At 45.9% G+C, this 18987-nt stretch overlaps 1 protein-coding gene across 2 annotated transcripts; it reads left to right on the top strand.

Annotated features, from left to right (window-relative positions):
* The first annotated feature begins 173 nt into the window (after window positions 1–173).
* UBE2G2 (ubiquitin conjugating enzyme E2 G2) lies at window positions 174–18718 on the top strand. Of its 2 annotated transcripts, XM_002193633.7 has the most exons (6): window positions 174–317; window positions 5747–5782; window positions 5869–5914; window positions 11154–11272; window positions 14818–14958; window positions 16825–18718. In XM_002193633.7, the coding sequence occupies exons 1-6, from the start codon at window positions 275–277 to the stop codon at window positions 16935–16937; spliced, it is 498 nt and encodes a 165-aa protein (XP_002193669.1). In that variant the 5' UTR covers window positions 174–274; the 3' UTR covers window positions 16938–18718. The 2 variants fall into 2 exon arrangements, with proteins under 2 accessions (XP_002193669.1, XP_030136667.1); XM_030280807.4 differs by lacking the exon at window positions 174–317 and having other exon boundaries at window positions 5656–5782.
* Window positions 18719–18987: the final 269 nt, after the last annotated feature.

The raw sequence follows: 18987 nt of genomic DNA, 5'->3' as shown, positions 1-18987 counted from the left end.
GTGATGAGCTGGGGTGGGATATCCGCGGATCCGCTGCGGGATCCCCTGCCCCGCGCTCTGCGGCCATCCCCGGCAGGAGGGGATCCCAAGGGTGAGCCCAGCTACAAACATCGTGCGTGTTCTCCGGTGCCCTGCCAGCGCGTCCTTCCCGGCGGGCATTCCGCCCGGTGCCGGCGGGAGGACGGGGCGCTACGGCGGAGCGGAGCGGGCGGACCGAGCGCCGCGCTCCGGCCCGCCCCGCCCGCGCACCCGGAAGCGGCGGCGGGGCCGCGCCATGGCGGGGACGGCGCTGAAGCGGCTGATGGCCGAGTACAAGCGTGAGTGCCGCTGCCCGGGCCCCCGGCGCTGCCTGCCGGGCGGGACCGCTCCCGGAGCCGGGGAGGGCTTCGAGCCGGGCGGGGCGGTGGCGGCTGCCGGCCGGGCCAGGCCAGGCCAGGCCGCGGGCCTCCCTGCCGTGCCCCGCCGGCCGCTGTTTCAGCCCAGCCCCGCGTCCGTGCAGCTCCCGGGGCGGGCTGGGGGTCACCGGGAGCGTGGGGGCACTGCCGGCCGTCAGCAGCTGTGGGGCGGGATCCTGCCCCCTGTCCCGCCGGGACACCGGGGGGACAGCTCGGTGTGCGGCTGGCACCTCCGTGAGGCCAGGGCCTTAGTCAGGGGGAGGCTGGCAGCCTGGCCTAGTGGCCAGTTAATTTGATGTTTTTCCCTGTTAAATTTTCCAGCTGGAACAGAATGCACGTATGGCAATCTCTGTTGCAGAGCTCTGTTATTACGTCAAAGGTATTTAGAGGGGTTTGTCAGGGCAGATGCCTTCTGGTTGTGGCTGCCCCATCCTTGGAAGTTTCCAGGGCCAGGTGGGACAGGGCTTGGAGCCAGCTGGGCTGGTGGAAGGTGTCCCTGCCCATGGCAGGGGTGAAATGAGATGAACTTTAAGGTCCTTTCCAACTCAAACGACTCTGTAATTCTGTCAAGTCCTTAATGGAAGCAGAATGGCTAGTAAAAGGATTTAAACTCGAATTCAGTGGTGAAAGACATAGACTTGTTTGTTTAAAAAGCACCGTGGGATGTGGCTGCAGGGGGTGTCAAGCAGTGATCCTCACCACAGGGACCTGAGACCTGCTGCAGTGGGCTGGGGCCCTCTGGGAATCCCAGAGCTTCTGGGATGGCTCATCTGCTCCCTGATGGGTTTGAGATGTGTCCAGAGGTGCCTTTTGTTGGCAAGAAATACTTGTTTGTGTAGCTAGGTGCTTTTGGGCTTTGATGCTCTGGGTTTGGAAGTAGAATGGGGAAAAGAAATGTTTGGTGGAGCTGGGCTGTAAGAACAGGGAAGGTCACTTATTGTGCTCCCCTGGCTGTCCAGGGGAGTTGTTTCTGTCATCTTCAGTGGGATCCTCCAGCCTGTGTGAAAGAGAGTATTTATAGTCACACATTTCCTGCCAGCACCGTGCCTGTCCTCAGGCTGCTCTGCAGAGCACAGGTCTCTAAGCTGGAGTGTCACACAGGTGTTTGGGCAGCCGGGGCTCCCCACCCAGCTCAGGCTGCTGCCACGGGCAGCTGGGGGTGGTGAGTGGATAAAGTTTGTGCTGACAGCGTGTGTCCTAGAAATCTGCATTTTCTCATTGTAATCCAGAGGCAGTGACCTGAAAAACAACCACAGAAAGTCTTGGCACTGCTTCTGTCCTCTTGTATCAATCCCCTAAGTCTTAAAAAGGCATTTATGATCCTGTGTTGTTGAGGAGCACAGAGGTCTTACTGGAGTGTCTTGTATGAAGGAAATCTTTAGGAAAAATGATATTAAATGACCTCAGGAAGATTTTGACTTAATGCCACAGGCAGACATGAGGTGAATCTTCTCTGCCTAGTTTCCCAGGGTAACACTAGTCATGAACAGAGATAACGTTTTGTCTTGTGATCTGCCTTTACAAGCACTTTCCCATGCCCAATAAAACACAGTGTTGTAAAAAACGAATGTAACTGGCAGTGGCTGAGTGCACAGTGCTTTCTGGAAACCTGAGCTATGACAGTGCAGTAAAACAGACATTTTGTTGTCTGTGGTTCCTCTCTGCTGCATGTTTGTTATTTTTCCTTCAGCACAAACCCCAGAATCAAGCCTGACTTACAACCTTTCCCTAGTGTATTTCTAAAGACTGGCAATTAATTGTAGCTCTGCAGAATCTCTTAGCCCTGTAGAGAACTTCAGCTAAAGTTATTAGGAAAAATAAAAATACCTCCTGGTTGTAGGTAGTTCTGCTGCCTCTTTTTGCAGAGAAGGAGCAAGTCTTACCTTGGGACAGGGCTGGGGTCTGAGGTTCAGCTCAGTGTGAAGTTTCTCCCTCCTGATGATGTGTGTTGCTGGCATGGCTGTGGGTGCTGTGAGGCCCTGGGTGAATGTGGGCATGGGAATGGTTTTCAGTGACCCTCTCCTGGCTGCTCACCTTGAGAGAAATCTTGTATGTGCTATGTACAAAGTTGTGGTCACATCTTTTTTCTTTACTTTCCCTCTTCTCCTCTACCTCTTTCCTTTGGTTACTTCTGGTAGTGACAGTGGTGTTGGCAGTCAGTGCCTTGCTGGTGGGTGTATTTTCCTTACCAGACTTAAAATTCTTTCCGTTTTTTCCTTTTTCAATTCTTGTCTTTCGTCTTTTTCTGTGCATGTGTGCGCACATGTTTAAGTCTTAATTTAAAGATTTATCATTTCCTTCTGTGAAAAATTCTTGACATTATGGGGAGTTTCTACTTGTTGGAGCCCAGATATATAACTGCATTTTGGGAGAGGCTGTGAATGGCACTGATTTTCTTTCCTATTGAAGAAGGAAGGGAAGGTGGCTGTGGACATCCAGATGATACAGACTGGGTTTCTTGTCCTCATTTGGATCTTTGCATGTTTGACTTTGCTTTCTCAGATTTACTATTTACTCTGCCAGAACTACTTTGCCTAAAGCTTAAAAAAAATCAGATATAAAAATCTGATTAAATAAAAATGTAATCATTTTTATTAAAGCATGTACCTCTTATTAATTCTAGATGTATAATAGTATTAAAGCCTGACCTAAGTCTCTCAGTATCCTATATTTGTGAGAGATAAGAGATGGAAACCTTATTTTTCTATGTTTAGTGTTTCTTGATAGCAGATCTTGAAGATATCTTATGCTGGCTGAAATTTCAAGTGTGAAATGGGTCACTCTGGAAAAATTAAATCTCTAGAGACCTGAGAACTGTAGTGTCTGATTATATGCACTGGATTTCCTTCCTAGAACAACAGGCAACAGGGCAGTGGATTATGCCAATAGGTTTCTTTGAAAGTGCTGTCAGGTTGAAAAAAAAGAGATTTATGTTAATTGTGAGCTTTGGGAAGTCACAGAATTAATAAACCTTCTGAACCTGGCAGGGCTTCAGTGGGTACCTCCCATCCTTAGTGCCCAGGGAGAGTTGTGTGGAGTCAAAAGAAAACTGGCTGTTTCCAAGCATCTCAGTCCAGGTGCTGCCAGCTACTGCAATGAGCATATTTCCATAATATCTCCTGAGTCCTGGGCTTTTAATCCCCTTGCAGGCTTGCTGCAGTTTTTAGGAAACACACTGTTGAACTTCTCTTTTAAGGACAATCTTCAGTGCTTTAACAAGATGTGTTTTCGGTTCTCCCGAGAACCATCTCCAAGGTGTAATTGGCTGATAATGACTCCACAAAGAGCAGTGAAATGAAAAGGAAGGCACTGATTGTGTGTGCAGCAAATCTGCCCTGAATTCCTGATAGAAGCATCACACTTGTCTGGTGTCAGCTCTGTTTTAAGCTTAAAAGCTCTGGCTCTGCTCCCAGGGAGCAAATAAAAAGTTGCACCTGGGGAGGTTTAGATTGGCTATTATGGAAAATTTCTCCACTGAGTGGGACTCTTTGGCCTAGCTGGTCTGTCAGAGTCGCTCTGCATGTGCTCAGAGCTTGGTTTTAGCCTCTCACTGATTTCTTTTGCTCACTTAAAATAATTAGACGCCCCCCTGACATTCCATTGAAGTGACCTGGTTTGGAGGCTCTGGGGAGCTGTAGCAGCTCCTAGTGGTCCATGTTAACTGGGCTCTCAGTTTCCTTTTGAACAATTCTGGACAAGTCGCAGGGTAGGATGTCACCATCCCCCTGGAGACCTTTCTCAATGACCAGGTGCAGCTGCTCAAAATCAAAGCTCCTGTGCCCCTGAATGCCCAGTTTCTACTTTACCTGATCCTTAAGGATGGAAGCCTTTCTCTGAGGGGGGAGCTGAGCAAGGAACTGGAGAATTGAACCTGTGTCCTCATGAAGACCCTTTGCTCTGTGGGCTTTGGCTGTTTATTCCCATTGCCCCTGTTCTCCTTGGAGTGGAGTGCTGTATGACACAATTCCATGTGGCTGCCCATCACAGGGACTGCTGCCAGCTTTTCCAGGGAAACATCAGAGGGATTTTCTTCTTAGAGAGAGCCACAAGATGGAGCAAAATGATTCCAGGAGCTCCTGCGTTTGACATCTCCCTCTTTCTGTCTAAAAACATCAACAAGAAAAGCTATTGGAGACCCACTGTGAAGCTGGAAAAACCTGCCATGGAATGCCAGGACGTGTGGAAAACAGCAAAGCTGAGTTTCAATCTGCAGCTGGGCTTTGGAACTTCAGAGAGGCCTGTGCCAAAGTTAAGGGCACTCTGAGCAAACTAAAGATCTCTCCTGGCAGTGCATCTGAGCATCCTGTTCAAATCCTGCACTAAAGGAGCTTCTGTAAGACACAGATCTATTCTGTGCAGCACTGCTCATAGAGCTTTCACCTACAGCCTCAACAGAAATTAGGTCAAGTGTCTCTGGCTGTATTCTGTGTGTTACTGGCCACTGGTGTTCCAGAGGCCATTGATTAGGGAACACAGTGCTAGATAAGCAGCTGGGAGTGTCACTTCCTGCCACCAGCTCCAGCAGCTGCCCCATGGCTCACTCAGAGCCTTGGGCTTGGTGTTGAGCCCCCGGGACTGCTGGCACATTGGTTTGCTGTTTGTGGCTGAACTGTGCCTCAGCTGCTGCTGCCTCCCTGCAGAACATCAGAAACTAGAAACTGATGGTCCACTAGATAGGAGAAAATCTGGTTGTTATTTTATCAGCACGTGCTGTACTGGCCTTCACCAGCTTCAAGTAAGCGGCTGATGCTGCAGATTGTTTCATGAATTTGGAATTGTATCCGTTTCCTAGAGAAAGTGAGGATTGATGGATCCAAACTTGCCTGTGCAGCCATGGCTGTTTTATTGATGCTTCTTTTTTTTTAACTCACATTTTCCAGGCCCTGCAGGAGGTTGGATTGAATTCTCATGTGTTTGCTTCTCCTGTTTTTGTGTTGTTCTGGGTTTTGCACTGGGGTGTATCAAACCTGAATGGTGCAGAGAGGTTACAGGAGTACAAACTTCAGGCTCTTATGCTATGCAGCAGATACCATAGAGGTGCAAGAGAGGAGTGTTTCCCAGGCTTTGTGAAAAGTTTTTGTCTTCCTTCTCAAGTTTAAATTATTGCCTCTGTGAAAACAGTGGACTCAATGATCCTAGAGGTCTTTTCCAACCTAAACCATTCTGTGATTCCAAGGCTAGTTCTATGAGCCTGAAAAACTCTGAAGTGCCAAATAATTTTGTCTAGAACACTGTCCTGCTTTAAGCAATGGTGGTGGGGCCCCTGTGCTAAGCCATGGTCACTCAAACACCCCCTGAAATGCTTGGGCTCACAAGTCACCTCAACCTTCCTTGTGTTTCTGTTTTTGCAGAGCTGACCCTGAACCCTCCAGAAGGGATTGTAGCAGGTGAGGAACCAAGTAGGGTTTGTGCACTCTGGAGCTGTGACCTTGTGTTCAGGTGGCACTGAGCATTGTTCTGTTCTGTTTCACAGGTCCCATGAATGAAGAGAACTTTTTTGAATGGGAAGCCCTGATCATGTGAGTTAATACTGTTTGGTGTCTGAAATCAGCAGTTGCTGTGATGAGCTTCTAGGAGAGCAAGAATGTACTCAAAAAAAGTACTGTCAGTTCTGTATGACATGAGCATTGGCCTGCCTTCAGTTGGAAACTCCTCTGATCCAAAGAGGGAGTTACACTGGAACTTTAAACAGAGTGACAGGGGCAGCATTGGTGATGTGTACAACTTGTTCTAACTTCTTGTACAGGTGTCATAATAATAATATGCTCACAAATTTGTCAGGAATCCTCATTTGGGCTCCCTTGGATATATGTTACATTTACAAACACTGTAGGAAACAAACAGGTGCTTGTAGATCACACATACCTGTTGGAACATTGCCTGACTACCAATGTAGGACAAGTTTTGAGTGGAGCAAAATACACAGGTTATAAGTGATAGGAAAATGAATTCACTTACTATTCAGTTTTTTTCTTGAAATATTGAAAGGTTCTGATCAGAAGAAGTATTGAAATTTAAGTAAAAATTCTTCTGAAGTTCTTTACGCTTCATTAATCTCATGGTGCTCTCAAGTGTTGTGCAGTGGTTTTATGTAGAAAGAGATTAACTCTTCTGTTGGTGAATAGCTCTGATCCTGACCTGCTGTGTTTTGGGGCTGATGCAAACTCCTTTACAAAGCTGTGTTCTCTCTCTTCCACTCCCCAGCTGATGGGTGTAGTTGTTGGTAGCAAAATTTGCCATGAAAAGACAAAATCTTTTTGCCCAGCATCTGACGGGTTGTCTTCTCTCTTTCTTGTACTCCTACTCCTGCTGTACCTTCTTTGGGAACTTTGAGTACATGCAATAATGGGTGATTTTTACAAAATAAAGTTCCAAAATGTCAGAGGAGAGGGGAAAAGACGTTGATCAGTCAGATCTGACAATTTCTGCGAATACTGCGCAATTAAAAGATGAAGAAGCTCCAGACCACTGAGTCCATCTTGAAGCTGGTGGTCTATTGTTAGGGTAGATCCTGGCTCTGTGTTTCAGGATTCCTTTGGTAAGAATGGGTGATTTCCTTCCCTTCAGCCAGGGCTGGCTTGTCCCAGAGGACTCTGAGGGCAGCAGGCAGTGGCTGTGGCCCTGCTCTCTCCGTGCCCACTGTGATCAGGGCAGGTTTTCCCTGCAGCCACCAGTGCTGACTGGTGAGATTCTCAGCTGGCGTGGGTGGCAGAGTTTTCCTAGCTGGGTTTGCTTGGAATGTGTTGTCTAGGGATGAAAAACAAGATTTCTGTCTCTTGGGCTCAGGCGTGCAACCAATACAAAAGCTGTAGGGAATTCCCTATTCCACACAAAGTAGTTGTGTGGGTGATCCTGCTGCATGGCAAGCCAGAGCCTCTGAGTTATTTTAGACCTTGGTGAGTGGAGGTTTGGATTAGCACTGTTTGTTTGCTCATTGATGGCAAGAGTTGGCAAATGCCTCTGCTTATGTGCAGTGATTTCTCCTGGGATAACAGGTTGTGCTTCCTGGTAGCTCAGTCCCCTGAAAATAAACACTTAGCATGGAAATGGGTTGTTTTGTTGCCTGACAGAAGAGATTTTGGCTGCAGGGTCTTAGGCTTTCTGTGAGAGGCATAGTCAGCACATCTGCTTCAGAATGGGCCAGAGTTCAGGTCAGACAGCTGGGAGTGTGGAAATCCCAGAGGGTTTAATGCACTTCTTGGACCATGGAAGGAAATTCCTGCTTTTTGGTGCTTCCTCCTAGCAGAGGCTGAGTAGAGGTTTCCTGAGGGACACTCAGAAGTACTTCTGAATTGCTTAGAAAATACCTTTCCTGATGTTTCCTGTCACATCCTTAAAGAGCAGAGGAGCTGCTTTGGAGACTTGAAAGCCCTTTAAAGTGCTGAGTGTTGAGCTTCAGGTCTTTGTCAGCGTAAAATGAGAGGCGGAGGTGCTTTAATTTTGGTTTCTGTATTGTGTGTGTGTCATAATAAAGTTGTATTTTAAGATCTGCTCAATTTTGAAGGTGTGATACAATAGAAACATGTTTACCCTAAATACATTGGGTTACTTTCATCTCTTTACAAACCTTTTTAGTAGCAGTGTTTGCAATGCTTTTGGAAAGTAAGTGAAATGACTTGTTTGTATTTGTCTGTGGTGGTCTCCTCCAGTGTTTTGTACTCTCAAATGTGCTGTGTGAGATTCAGGGAGTGAGGTGTGCAGATGAGAAAATTAGAGTAAAGCTGCCTGCAAATTTTTAGACAGATGAAGTGCAAATGGTAAGAAACATACTTGTGAAAAGAACAGAATACTTTCTTTCCTTCACCCAATTTATATAAAGCTAGAGCACATAGAATGACACTTATCTTTTAAGAAAGAGACCTAAAAGAGAAAAGACATCTCTCATTAATCAATTCAAAGGTAGGCTGGGTAATGTTACATAGGTTGATGTAAGAGCTTGACTTGGAGATAAAATAATGCATTTTTAAATAATGGAAATAATAATTATTTGTATCTCCAGTGTTCTTGTCTGCAGCAGCAATGCTGGAGGAATGTGAAACACATAAATGTTAAGACCATAATAAAATAAAGGAGAGAAAAATTCTTACACTTCTAAAATGAGTGTGATGGGCACAGAACTGAAAATACCCATGTGAAAACCTTTCTGAAGACCAGAGGTGGGGAGCACTGTTGAAAGCCAGATCTTTGCACATCATTTCAGGAGAGTTTACCTTATGTTGCTCAATTCCCTAGCGCTACGTGAGGTCCTTCAGGCTGTGTTGTGTTCAAGGATTTAACATTTCAAGGCCAAGTTTTGCCCTCTTTGGTTGACATGTAAAAGTGTGTATTGCTCTTAAAGTTTATCCCCAAAAGACACAAAAGCACGCAATGGTTAAGAACTTCATTACCCTAAAGATTGCTTGAAAACTAAACAGTCTAAATTGAAGTCAACTTATCATAAAGCTGTTTAGAAAGGTAATTAGATCTATAATTAGGCTTATGACTTTAGTTTCCATTCCCCTTTTGGGCATCTGATGATTGTGGGGTTTGGTGTTTTTCCAGCATCTTCTTACAAAGAAGCCATTTGCAAATGTATGTGAAGCTGTGATTATAGAATTAGAATCACAGAATTGTTAAGACCATCGAATCCAACCATTCCCCAAGCACTGACAAATGCACCACTAAACCGTGTCCCCAGGTGCCACATTCATGTGTTTTTTGAATGCTTTCACGGATGGTGACTCCACCACTGCCCTGGGCAGCCTGTGCCAAGGCTGAACAACCCTTTCAGGGAAGAAATTTTTCCTAATATCCAACCTAAACCTCCCTGGTTGCAACTTGAGGCTGTTTCCTCTTGTCCTGTCTCTTGTTCTGTGGGAGCAGAGCCCGACCCCCACCTGGCTGCAGCCTCCTGGCAGGGAGTTGTAGGAGAAGGTCCCCTCTGAGGAGCCTTTTCTCCAAACCAAACAACTCCCATTAGCTGACCTCCTATTTGGAAGATACTCACCACTCTTCTCTCTTTGCATGAGTAACAGCCAGCTCCTGGAGGTCAGAGCTTCTCATTTTCATGCTTTGTCTTCTTGTCAGCTTTGGAATCACTGCAGAGCAGGGGGTGATTGCAGCAGCTGCCGTGCTCTTACCTCTCTGGCCCTGCCAGTGTCCTTTGTGAGCTAAAAGTGATGCTGTCAAGTTCAAATGCTGAGTGTTTTGTAGTTGCAAATGCTGTCTTGGATTAACTTTAATAATTTCTTTGAAGTTGATCCTGGCAGCGCTGAGTGGCTAAAACAAAAGCATTTTGCTCACATAATACAGGGCCTAAAATGGAGTATGTTGGGTTGAGTGTATTTGACAGAAGAGCCCTTAAGGCTGTGGGTTTGCTCTCAAAACAGAACATAGGCACCCACCAGCTTTTCAATGCCTGTATGTACATACTCTCAGAAGTTCAACAATAAGCCTTTAAAATGCAGCTGGAATTAAAATGGTCAGGAAAAAATGCATTCAGTTTACTCTCAGATGTGAATTGAATCCTGACTAAATTTAGGGAAAAGGCCAGAAAGGGAACAAAGTGGTTTAGACAATTTAGCTTTCATTCTTGCAGAATGTTGGTGCATTTCTCTTAGCTTACCTGCCAGTGTCAATATTCATGTTTAAATCACTTAGTTCTTGTGTTTGTTTATCTACCAGCCAAGTCTTTTGAATCCCAAAGTTTGAGACGGTAAGTCTTCTAGTGCTTTAGGATTTTCTGCTCTCCAACTTTAATGTTCTTTCTGGCGTGGAGAATGTGGACTGGGAGGAGGAGGCATGAATATATTCCTAACCCTTATTTCCCAGACAGTGGAACCTTTGTTTGAACGGCCTTCTACTAAATACATGAGGTTTCCTTGGCAACGATTTTTGGTGCTGGAGCTTTTTTCATCAACTTTCCAATCAAGGGAAATCATGTTTGTGTTACAACTTCCAGATGGTTCATCAAGTTTGAATAAATCATGGCTAATGATTTATTACTTGTTTTTTGCTCACAAGTAACTTGGTTTTTACTCACTTTCCACAAGTGTTTTATGTAGGCAGGGTAAAATAGTTGTCTTTATGTTCTCAGCTCGATTGCACTTTGAACTAGATTCTGAACACAATAAGGAAATGTTTCTACAAGAACCCTGATGAAGCCATTTGTTCTCCACCTGCACTCGAGGGAGGGCAAACCCAATAGCTGAAGTCTGCAAAGACACATTGTTGTCCTGCATCTCTTCTGACAGTTATGGTCTCTGAGCTGTGTTTTTGTTTTTACAAACCTTTGCTGTGCTTTCTGCATCAGACAGTGGTAAGTGTTTGTGTGATTGTGCTAGATACTGGCAGTTGGGATCTCTGTGGCATTTATAAATTAATTTTGAGCCCCAGCATTTGACATCTCTCTCTTGCAGAGCATAACAGTATCTTCAAAGGCACAGGAGTCCCACACCTGCCTCTGCTTTCGCTTGACGTGCAGACACTCAAATCCTGAACATGCCTTGGAGCCAGATACTCCAATTATATCCAGACACACCCTGCTAATTAAACAGTGTTGTGACCTTCCTAGTAATTTAGTGTGCAAGCTTTGATTTCCCCCTTGCCTCTCAAGCCTCATATTTGGATTTAAGTTTATGAGGTGTGGGGTAAGAGCAGCTTAACTCTTTGTTTCCTGGAGAAGATGATGTAACCCATGCCTCAACCTTCTCGTTAGACAAGAATTTGGGTGAAACAGCTGTTTAAAACATTGGTGAATAACATTTTATCTGTTTCCAGGGGTCCTGAAGACACCTGTTTTGAGTATGGGGTTTTCCCTGCCATCCTGAGTTTCCCGCTGGATTACCCGCTGAGTCCTCCGAAGATGAGGTTCACGTGTGAGATGTTCCATCCCAACAGTGAGTCTGCTGCAGCAGGATGCACAGGGGGGTGGGGTGCTTGTGCAACTTAAAAAGAAACTTTTGCAGCAGGAGATCTGGCATCCTTCCCAAGGGTGGTTCTCTCCCTTTCCAACCTTGAGCAGGCAGCACAAGCATTCAGCTGCCCAGCAGTTTTGCTCTGTCTTAGGATCCTTTTACCTTTATCCCATTATTCCTCATAAAGCTTTTGCTCATCCAACAAGGATTCCAGCAAATTCCATGCCTTTAAGTCTTCTGTACAGGATGTGAGACTTAGTGAATTAATGCAGGCTCTTTCCAGACATAGAAACATAGAATATGCTGAGTTTGGAGGGACCATCAGGATCATGGTGTTCAACCCCTGGCCCTATGCAGGACGCCCCAAGAATCCCACCATGTGCCTGAGAGCATTGTCCCAACACACCATGAACTCAGTCTTGCTCTATGGCTTGTATTTAGGTATTTTGGTGGTGTTTTAATGACTGAAAAGTTGTTCATGGGTGCAGCTTTATTAGTCAGCATGGCTTTTACCCCATAAAATCACAGGTTTAACATTTCTGAGGGGATCTCTCTGAAATACAGAGTGCTCTGTCCAAGCAGACACACATTTTACAGGTATTTAATATTAAGACTTTGCTGGTCTTTGCTCTGTGATATTGATTGAGTTAGAGATCTTTTCCAGCTTAGTGAATCTGTGATAGTGACAGTATTATCTGAAGACTCTTCAGTGGGAGTCATTGCAGTGACAAGAAGTACAGCTAACAAGTTTGAGCCCTGGACATGAAAAAAACCTTAAGGGCTTTTTGAAAAAAAAACCTTAAGATTCCTTAAGGAAAAGGCAAACACTGTGCTCCTGCCTAGTGCTTCCTCTTCAGCTGGCATTCTTGCACTTGGAAAACACAGGTCATAATTTCAGCTGGGAACCAATTTATTTCACCCTATATACAAGGAATTTTGCAATTTCTTGAAGTTTCTCTGTTATTCCTTTCCGGAAGCACCACCTGTGCAGGTTCTTGCCCATTTAATCCACATCTTTGTTCTCCTGTGGAGGACACACCTGCACGTCACAGCGTAGAACTGTGTGGACATGCCCAAGGCAGTGTGGTATTACCTCTGGAGCTCTGATGTCCACAGGAGGCCACTTTGGCACTTGGAAGCAGTGTAGCCATGTCAGCACCTTACTCCAGCTGGGAGTTTGGCTAAATTACCCAAACCTTTTGCCAGGACTGGTCTCCCTGAGCAAATCCTTGTCCCGGCAGCTCCAGCTGTGGCCTTGGCTTGAGGTTCACTGCTCACAGCTGTGTTGTGTGCAGCACTGCCAGGAGGAGTGGGGTGTGGAGAAGCACAAATTGCCTGACTCCTGTGTTAAAGAGTGGCTTTACACATGGGGGTTTCTTCCATGGCATAATTGGAACACACTGGATGGTCAGCTCAGCTCTTTAAAGCCCTGTGTCTCAGAGTCTTCTTAATCTGAAGCTGAGATCAGCTGAAGTACACACTTGAATCTTTCTTCTCAGCTGGGGTTGTGATGGGCTGCTTCTACCCAGATGGGCTGCAGAAAGGAGTGCCTGGGCTGTGCTTTTTCTGTTTATTTCTCCCCCTGTGAGAAATTGCAAGGAAAATGTTTAGGAAGTTTGGTGTGTCCCCTCATTTTCGCAGTTTATCTTATGTGAAGGGGGAATTGAGATACCACAGAACTGTCTTCTCTTACATTACAATGACCTTGAATACCCTGGAAAAAGTAACTAAGTAGTGATCAATGGCACTGCTTGCATTGGCACTGAGCATCAGTGTGGGGAGATCACAGGATCATAGGTGATTTGGGAAGGATTGTCAGAAGGGACATTAAAACCCATCTTGTTCTACCCCCTGCCATGAGCAGGGACACCTTCCACTATTCCCAGGTTGCTCCAAGCCCTGTCCAACCTGGCCTTGGACACTTCCAGGGATCCAGGGGCAGCCACAGCTTCTCTGGGCACCCTGTGCCAGTCTCCCACCACCCTCTCAGGGAACAATTCTTTCCCAATATCCCATCTAACGCTGCCCTCTGGCAGTGTGCAGATACTGCCCCTGGTCCCAAGTCCCTCTCCAGCTCTCTTGGAGCCCCTTTGGGCACTGGAAGGGGCTCTGAAGTCTCCCTGGAGCTTTCTCTTTTTTTGGGCTGAGCGCTCCCAGCCTGTTTCCGGAGCATCTCCCTGTGGCCTCCTTTGGACTCATTCCAACAGCTCCACGTGCTTAGATTGGGGGCCCCACAGCTGGACAGGGGTTGGTCTCACCTGGACAGAGGGAGGGGAGATCCATACATCTTCCTGCAATCAGCCTTTGATGTCTTGAGTGTGCTGCTGTGTTCCAGCTGTTTTAGATGAGGCACTGCAGAGGATCAGGAGACATCCTCAGCAGTGAAATCCCTTCTGCCACTGGGTTCCTGACTTGTGAGAAGTGCTGATTCAGCACCTGCTGTTTTCACCTCTTCCAGCTAGGGTTAGACCAGCTCCAGTCCCCAGCCTGGGGCTGCAGGAAGGACTGTAAATAAAAGTCCTCCACAGTGCTTATGTGCTTGGGCAAACATAGCTGGGGGAATGGAAGGAGCTGGAAATGAGCACAGCTGCTTCCAGCAGTCATTCCTGCTTTATTTGTCTTGCTTTCCTGGCAATGGCACCAGCTTGGTCACCTGAGGAACGGAAGCCCTGAAATTATTGTGCTAAAGTTGTCATTCCTCAGGAGCCTGCCATGCAGCAGAATTAGGCCATGTTGGAAGAGCAGTGTTTTCTTTTGAGGTGCCTCTTCAACCTTTGTTTGGTTTCATTACCAAGTCAGTAGGGCCCAGTCTCTGTGAAGACAACTTGTACTGTTGCAGACACGTTGCTTATGCTAAAGGTGGGAGGGGAAACACCTGGATCCTTAATTCATAGGTTTACTTGTTTCCAGGTGCTCTAATACAGCTGAGCTTTAAGGGAAAAAAAAAAAAAAAAAAAGGTAGTGGGAATTTTTCTGATTGCACCTCAGTAATATTAAAAAAAAAGATCAGTTCTACTGTTCATAATATATTTAACATAACACTTTATTTTTTTTCTCATGTTTATAGTATATATAACATAACGCTTTTCCCTCCTTTGTGTAATCCTTTTCTTGGTCACAGTCCAGTGGAGGACTCCAATGTGCATTCAGTGCATTCATTTCCATTTAAGTGGGACTGGTTACCTGCTTGGAGCTGTGTTTGTGCATAAATTCTTGCCTTTTTCCACCCGGCTGCATCATTCATTTTTTCCATGGAGCCCATCACTGATTATTAAATGACACAAGTGCTCCCAGCAGGTTCCTGTGGGGGAAGGAGTTTGTTAGATTTGCTTGAAGAAGATTTGTCCTAGGTTTTTGTCTTTGATATTTTGTATCCTCTTGCCTAAAGAGGCAATTTAAACCTGGATTTAGTTTTAATCGTAGCTAAGTCTCAACGCTGATCTATGCTCAAGAGATAGAGAGCATCTCAGTGGAGATGCTGAGCATTTCCACTAAGTAACAACCAATCCTGTGTGCTTTTTGTGCAGTTTACCCAGATGGGAGAGTCTGCATCTCTATCCTTCATGCTCCTGGGGATGATCCCATGGGCTACGAGAGCAGCGCGGAGCGGTGGAGTCCCGTGCAGAGCGTGGAGAAGATCCTCTTGTCAGTCGTCAGCATGCTGGCAGGTGAGCTCTGCTGTCCTCTCTGCCCTTCCTGAGGCAGCTGGGGCTGCCTTGCTTTTTGCTTTATTCACTGAGCAAAGCACGTGGAAAGCTGCTCAGCAGCAACCACAGGTGTTAAAGCCCTGGGATTTATTTACTTACTAGTGAACCAGTGCTCTGAGAAGGGTTGGAAAAAATGAATTAGTAGCAGGTGTTCCTGTATGGGGTTTACTGCAAGGCTTTCCTTCATCGTTGGTAGCACCTGAGACAGTAGTGATGGGTCAGGTGGTCCCAGGGGCTCAGCTGGACAAAACCCTTTGTGTATTTGCTATGCTGTTCTTTATATTTTAAAGCTGTAGATTACAGCCTGTGTTGGATTTGGCTTTGGCAGCTGAAGGGTTATTAGACCAAACCAGTACAGTAAACTGGAGTCCATGGCCTCTGGTGCAGAAGCCAGCACACTCTGTTTCTCTTTGTTATTCCTAGCCTGGGAATGTGCCCCACTCTGCCATCTCTGTTCAGAGGAAGGCTTCTTGAGAAGAGACCTGGGGTGAAAAACTCTTTGTGGAGCCTTTCAAATGGTTTTTCTTAAATATAACAAAGGTGGTGGATCAGCTCTGTCCTGTACAGCTCTCTGAAAGATGGATCATTTTCCACACGGTGGACAGAGCCACTGAACTGCCTGAAGAGGGCAGAGCCATGTCCCTTGGAACTGGTTTTGAAGGATAAATGTTTAGAAGCTTTTTTTTTATCTTTTTTTTTTTGAAGGATAAGGGTTTAGAAGGAGCAAAGTTGACCAAAGAGCAAGCAACAGATTCTTGCATGGGATTGTTTTAGCTTTGGAATAGTAGCTTGCAGTTGGGAAGCTGTGTAGACAAATAGTACCTGTGGGATTCCCATGGCTTCCAAGAGCTTGGTTTGTGGTGCAGCCTCACCTGGACTAGGAAGTGTGGGCATCACCTGGTCTCCTTCTCTGCCTCTGCATCCTGTTTTCCCATGGCTTTTGGAGAAATTAGGCTAAAACACCAGTGATCAGCTTCTTTCAGGGTACTGGAAAACTCTCAGCCCTGGCTCTGCAGGTAGTGTAAGCCCAAGTTTAGCAGACTGGGGGACCTGCACACCTGCTGGTGTTTAAGGTGGACCAGGATCACGTGGAGAAGGATGGGAGCCTGAGCTACTGCCGTGAACTTGGCTGGGGTGGGTGTGGACTGGTGTGTCAAGGAGGTGAGCAGAGTATGTTAGTGCATTCTGGAGCCCCAGGACAGTAGCCTGCTGTATGCTGCCCACAGACCTTGTAAATGCTGGGTTTCAGCCTACCTCCATAAAAAACGGGAGTCCCTGGGACTTCAGCACTCCATGTGCTTCATAAAGCATTCTGAAATCATCTGATGAAAGATGTTGCAGAAGTGAAAGCATATTTCAATGGGTTTCCTTGGATTGCTTTGTTGGTTTTTAATAGAACAAACAATCTCAACAAGTGACAGCCTGTTTGGGTGGCCTGCTTGGAGGGTCTTTGTGTCTGGAAAGCTGGAGAACAAGGGAAAAAATGTTCTGCAGGGAGAAACACATGGTTTTAAAAGCTCTTGACAGTACAGGGGATGTCACATTGTGCTGGCCATGTGCATGGTGGGGCTCCACTGCTGAAAGCACAAACAACAGAAAGTCCTGTGCCACTTGTTTCTTGCCTGAACTTTAATTTGTTGTGATATCCTTCCTCTAGTGGTCAGTTAAATCAGAGCCTTTTGGGAATCCAGGAGCTGTCATTGAATTTGCTGTAGTGGTGTTTCTGCAGTCTGAAGGAGGAGAAGTGTTTCAAAGCCCTGGGGAAGTGGCATTCCTGAAGAAGCAAGAAGCTCCATTGCCCACCTACCTTTGTCTTTCTTTTTTCAGAGCCAAATGATGAAAGTGGAGCCAATGTAGATGCCTCCAAGATGTGGCGGGAAGACAGAGAACAATTTAACAAAATTGCCAAGCAGATTGTGCAGAAGTCACTCGGACTTTAAGCTCACAGAGAGACTGAAGTGTTTTGTATTTCTCTCCACCTGGAAACGAGCAGTGCTCAGTGCTGGTACCAAAAAGGAAAACTTCGTAAAACTATCGGCCTAGTTCTTATAATTCATTATTTATTTACCATCTCTTTTCTTCCACTGCTCCAGAGAAGCCTCTAGTTCACTCACTAAATTGTGTGCAAAAGGGATTAAATGGTAGAGAAAAATACAGAGACAATGTTGTTTCAAAGGCTGCTTGTTGCTACCTTACTCTGTGGTGTGGAAAGCCTGGAGACTTGGCAATCTGCAGCCCTCCCTCACCCCTCTGCTGTTGGAGAGCAGTGCTGGTTTGGATTGTCTGCTGGCAGAATTTGTTGTGTTTCTATAGGTAGCATTGCATCTGGAGCAGCAGTAGACAGGAATTACTCTATCAATTTTGTACTTTTAGGTTAAGGGCAGCAGTTGCAGTCAGGTCTGATTTGAAGAGTATAGTTAGCAGGAGAGGCTGTAAAGCAGGGCTATAGTCAAGGTGTGTTAGCAAAGAAGGGAACTTACTGGCTGGGGGTCTGGAAAAGCCTGGTGTTCCCATGTACCACTGTGAGTTTATACTGAGCCTTTCAGTCAGTGTTGGCTTGGCAGAAATTCCAAGAGCTGCTTTATTCGTCCTCGAAGACACTCAGTTGTAAACTTCACACTCAGAGGCACAAGGTGTAAAGGCTGGATCGTGCAAGTTCACCTGGGCAAGGCAGGTCATTGGCAGCTGGAAAATCCAGTGAGGATGTGTTTGTGCTGCTGGGCATCTTCATAGCTCTGCAAGAATATCAGCTCGCTCTGGTGGCACGTGAGTGTTGAGAGGATTTGGCACTGCTTTGCCATTACAGCCCCGTCACCCATTTTCAGGTGAACGAGCCAAGGTGAGCATGATGGACTTACAAAAACAACCTGTGACACTCTACACTGAGTGCTCTTGTGTATGAAATAGGAGCCAGAGAAGATGGGCTGTGTGCTTTGGACATTGCAGGGTTGTAGCCAGTGTGAAGGGTGCAGGAGATACCAGCTGGACAGTTCCTAAAACTGCTGAGGGGCCTCTGCTAACCTTTCTGCTTTGCAAGCCAATCTCATGTGTAGGTCTGAATTTCTCCAATTTACTACAAGCAATAACACGCCCATTGATTCCACATGGAATCCAATTTTGTTGGCAGCTTTAAATGGGCTAAATTTGACAAGGGCTGTTTTGGTTTTTTTTTTTTTTAATGTAAGTGTGATGTGGAAGGAGTCACACCATGAAGAAAGCTTTACAGAGGTGATCATGTGCATGTGTGTGGTACAACTGTTCAGCATTTCTGTCTTGCTGTCTGTGCTGCAGATCACACTTTGCCATCGTTGTGCACCTCTGAAGAGTTGTATTGCTACAACCTGCTGATTTTACCTCCTTGTAGAAGTAATTGTGGCTTTGATGTCAGGGTGGAAGTGGGACTGGACATAGCTTGGGAGCAGAGATGATGAAATAGTGTTGTACCTAACTAGTATTTCAAGGCATACAGGAAAATGTAGCACTTTATGCAAACTGGGAGTGTTTTTTTGAAGTAGAGGGAGGATTTCTCCTGGGAGTACTGCAGCCACCTTTGGGAGCAATGCTGGAGAGCTGCAGGAGCCACTGCAGAAACATGGACGTGGCAAAAGTGGGGTTTGCTTAAGTGCTGAGTGTTTTATTCATGTGTGCTTGCTCATAATCTTGATTTTATGGTGGGATTTAGTCTGTATACTGAAAATAAAGTGCTTATATTTTCTCCTTTTATGGTTGTACACAAATGTATTGCAGTGGGTGTTGTATATGAGTAACCACACAGCCAAGAGACTTGCTCCAAAGGAGTGGAAGGGTTCATTCTAACCCAGTTAAAACATTGCATACTTTAGGAGTGAAAGAGCTGACATGATTGCATGGACTTTTCAAGCAAATGCCTTGTTTCTAATGCTGGCAGTGGCTGGGCAATTCAAAGAAAACTGTAAAAATCTGATGGTGGGCAGATGTGGTGTAGTTTGCTCATTATGAATGTCATTATAT

The sequence above is a fragment of the Taeniopygia guttata genome, chromosome 9, assembly GCF_048771995.1.
Source record: "Taeniopygia guttata chromosome 9, bTaeGut7.mat, whole genome shotgun sequence".
In the NCBI taxonomy this organism is placed as follows: Eukaryota; Metazoa; Chordata; class Aves; order Passeriformes; family Estrildidae; genus Taeniopygia; species Taeniopygia guttata.
Note: the sequence above shows the minus strand (reverse complement) of the source record. Positions and strands in the feature narration are given on the sequence as shown.

What these genes read in the sequence shown, in the direction of transcription:
- UBE2G2 (XM_030280807.4), top strand. Translation starts at nt 5,671, where the DNA reads ATGGTCACTCAAACACCCCCTGAAATGCTTGGGCTCACAAGTCACCTC. An exon ending in TGAGATGTTCCATCCCAACA is followed by an intron (nt 11,273 to 14,817) that starts GTGAGTCTGCTG and finishes CTTTTTGTGCAG; the next exon opens with TTTACCCAGATGGGAGAGTC. An exon ending in AGTCGTCAGCATGCTGGCAG is followed by an intron (nt 14,959 to 16,824) that starts GTGAGCTCTGCT and finishes TTCTTTTTTCAG; the next exon opens with AGCCAAATGATGAAAGTGGA.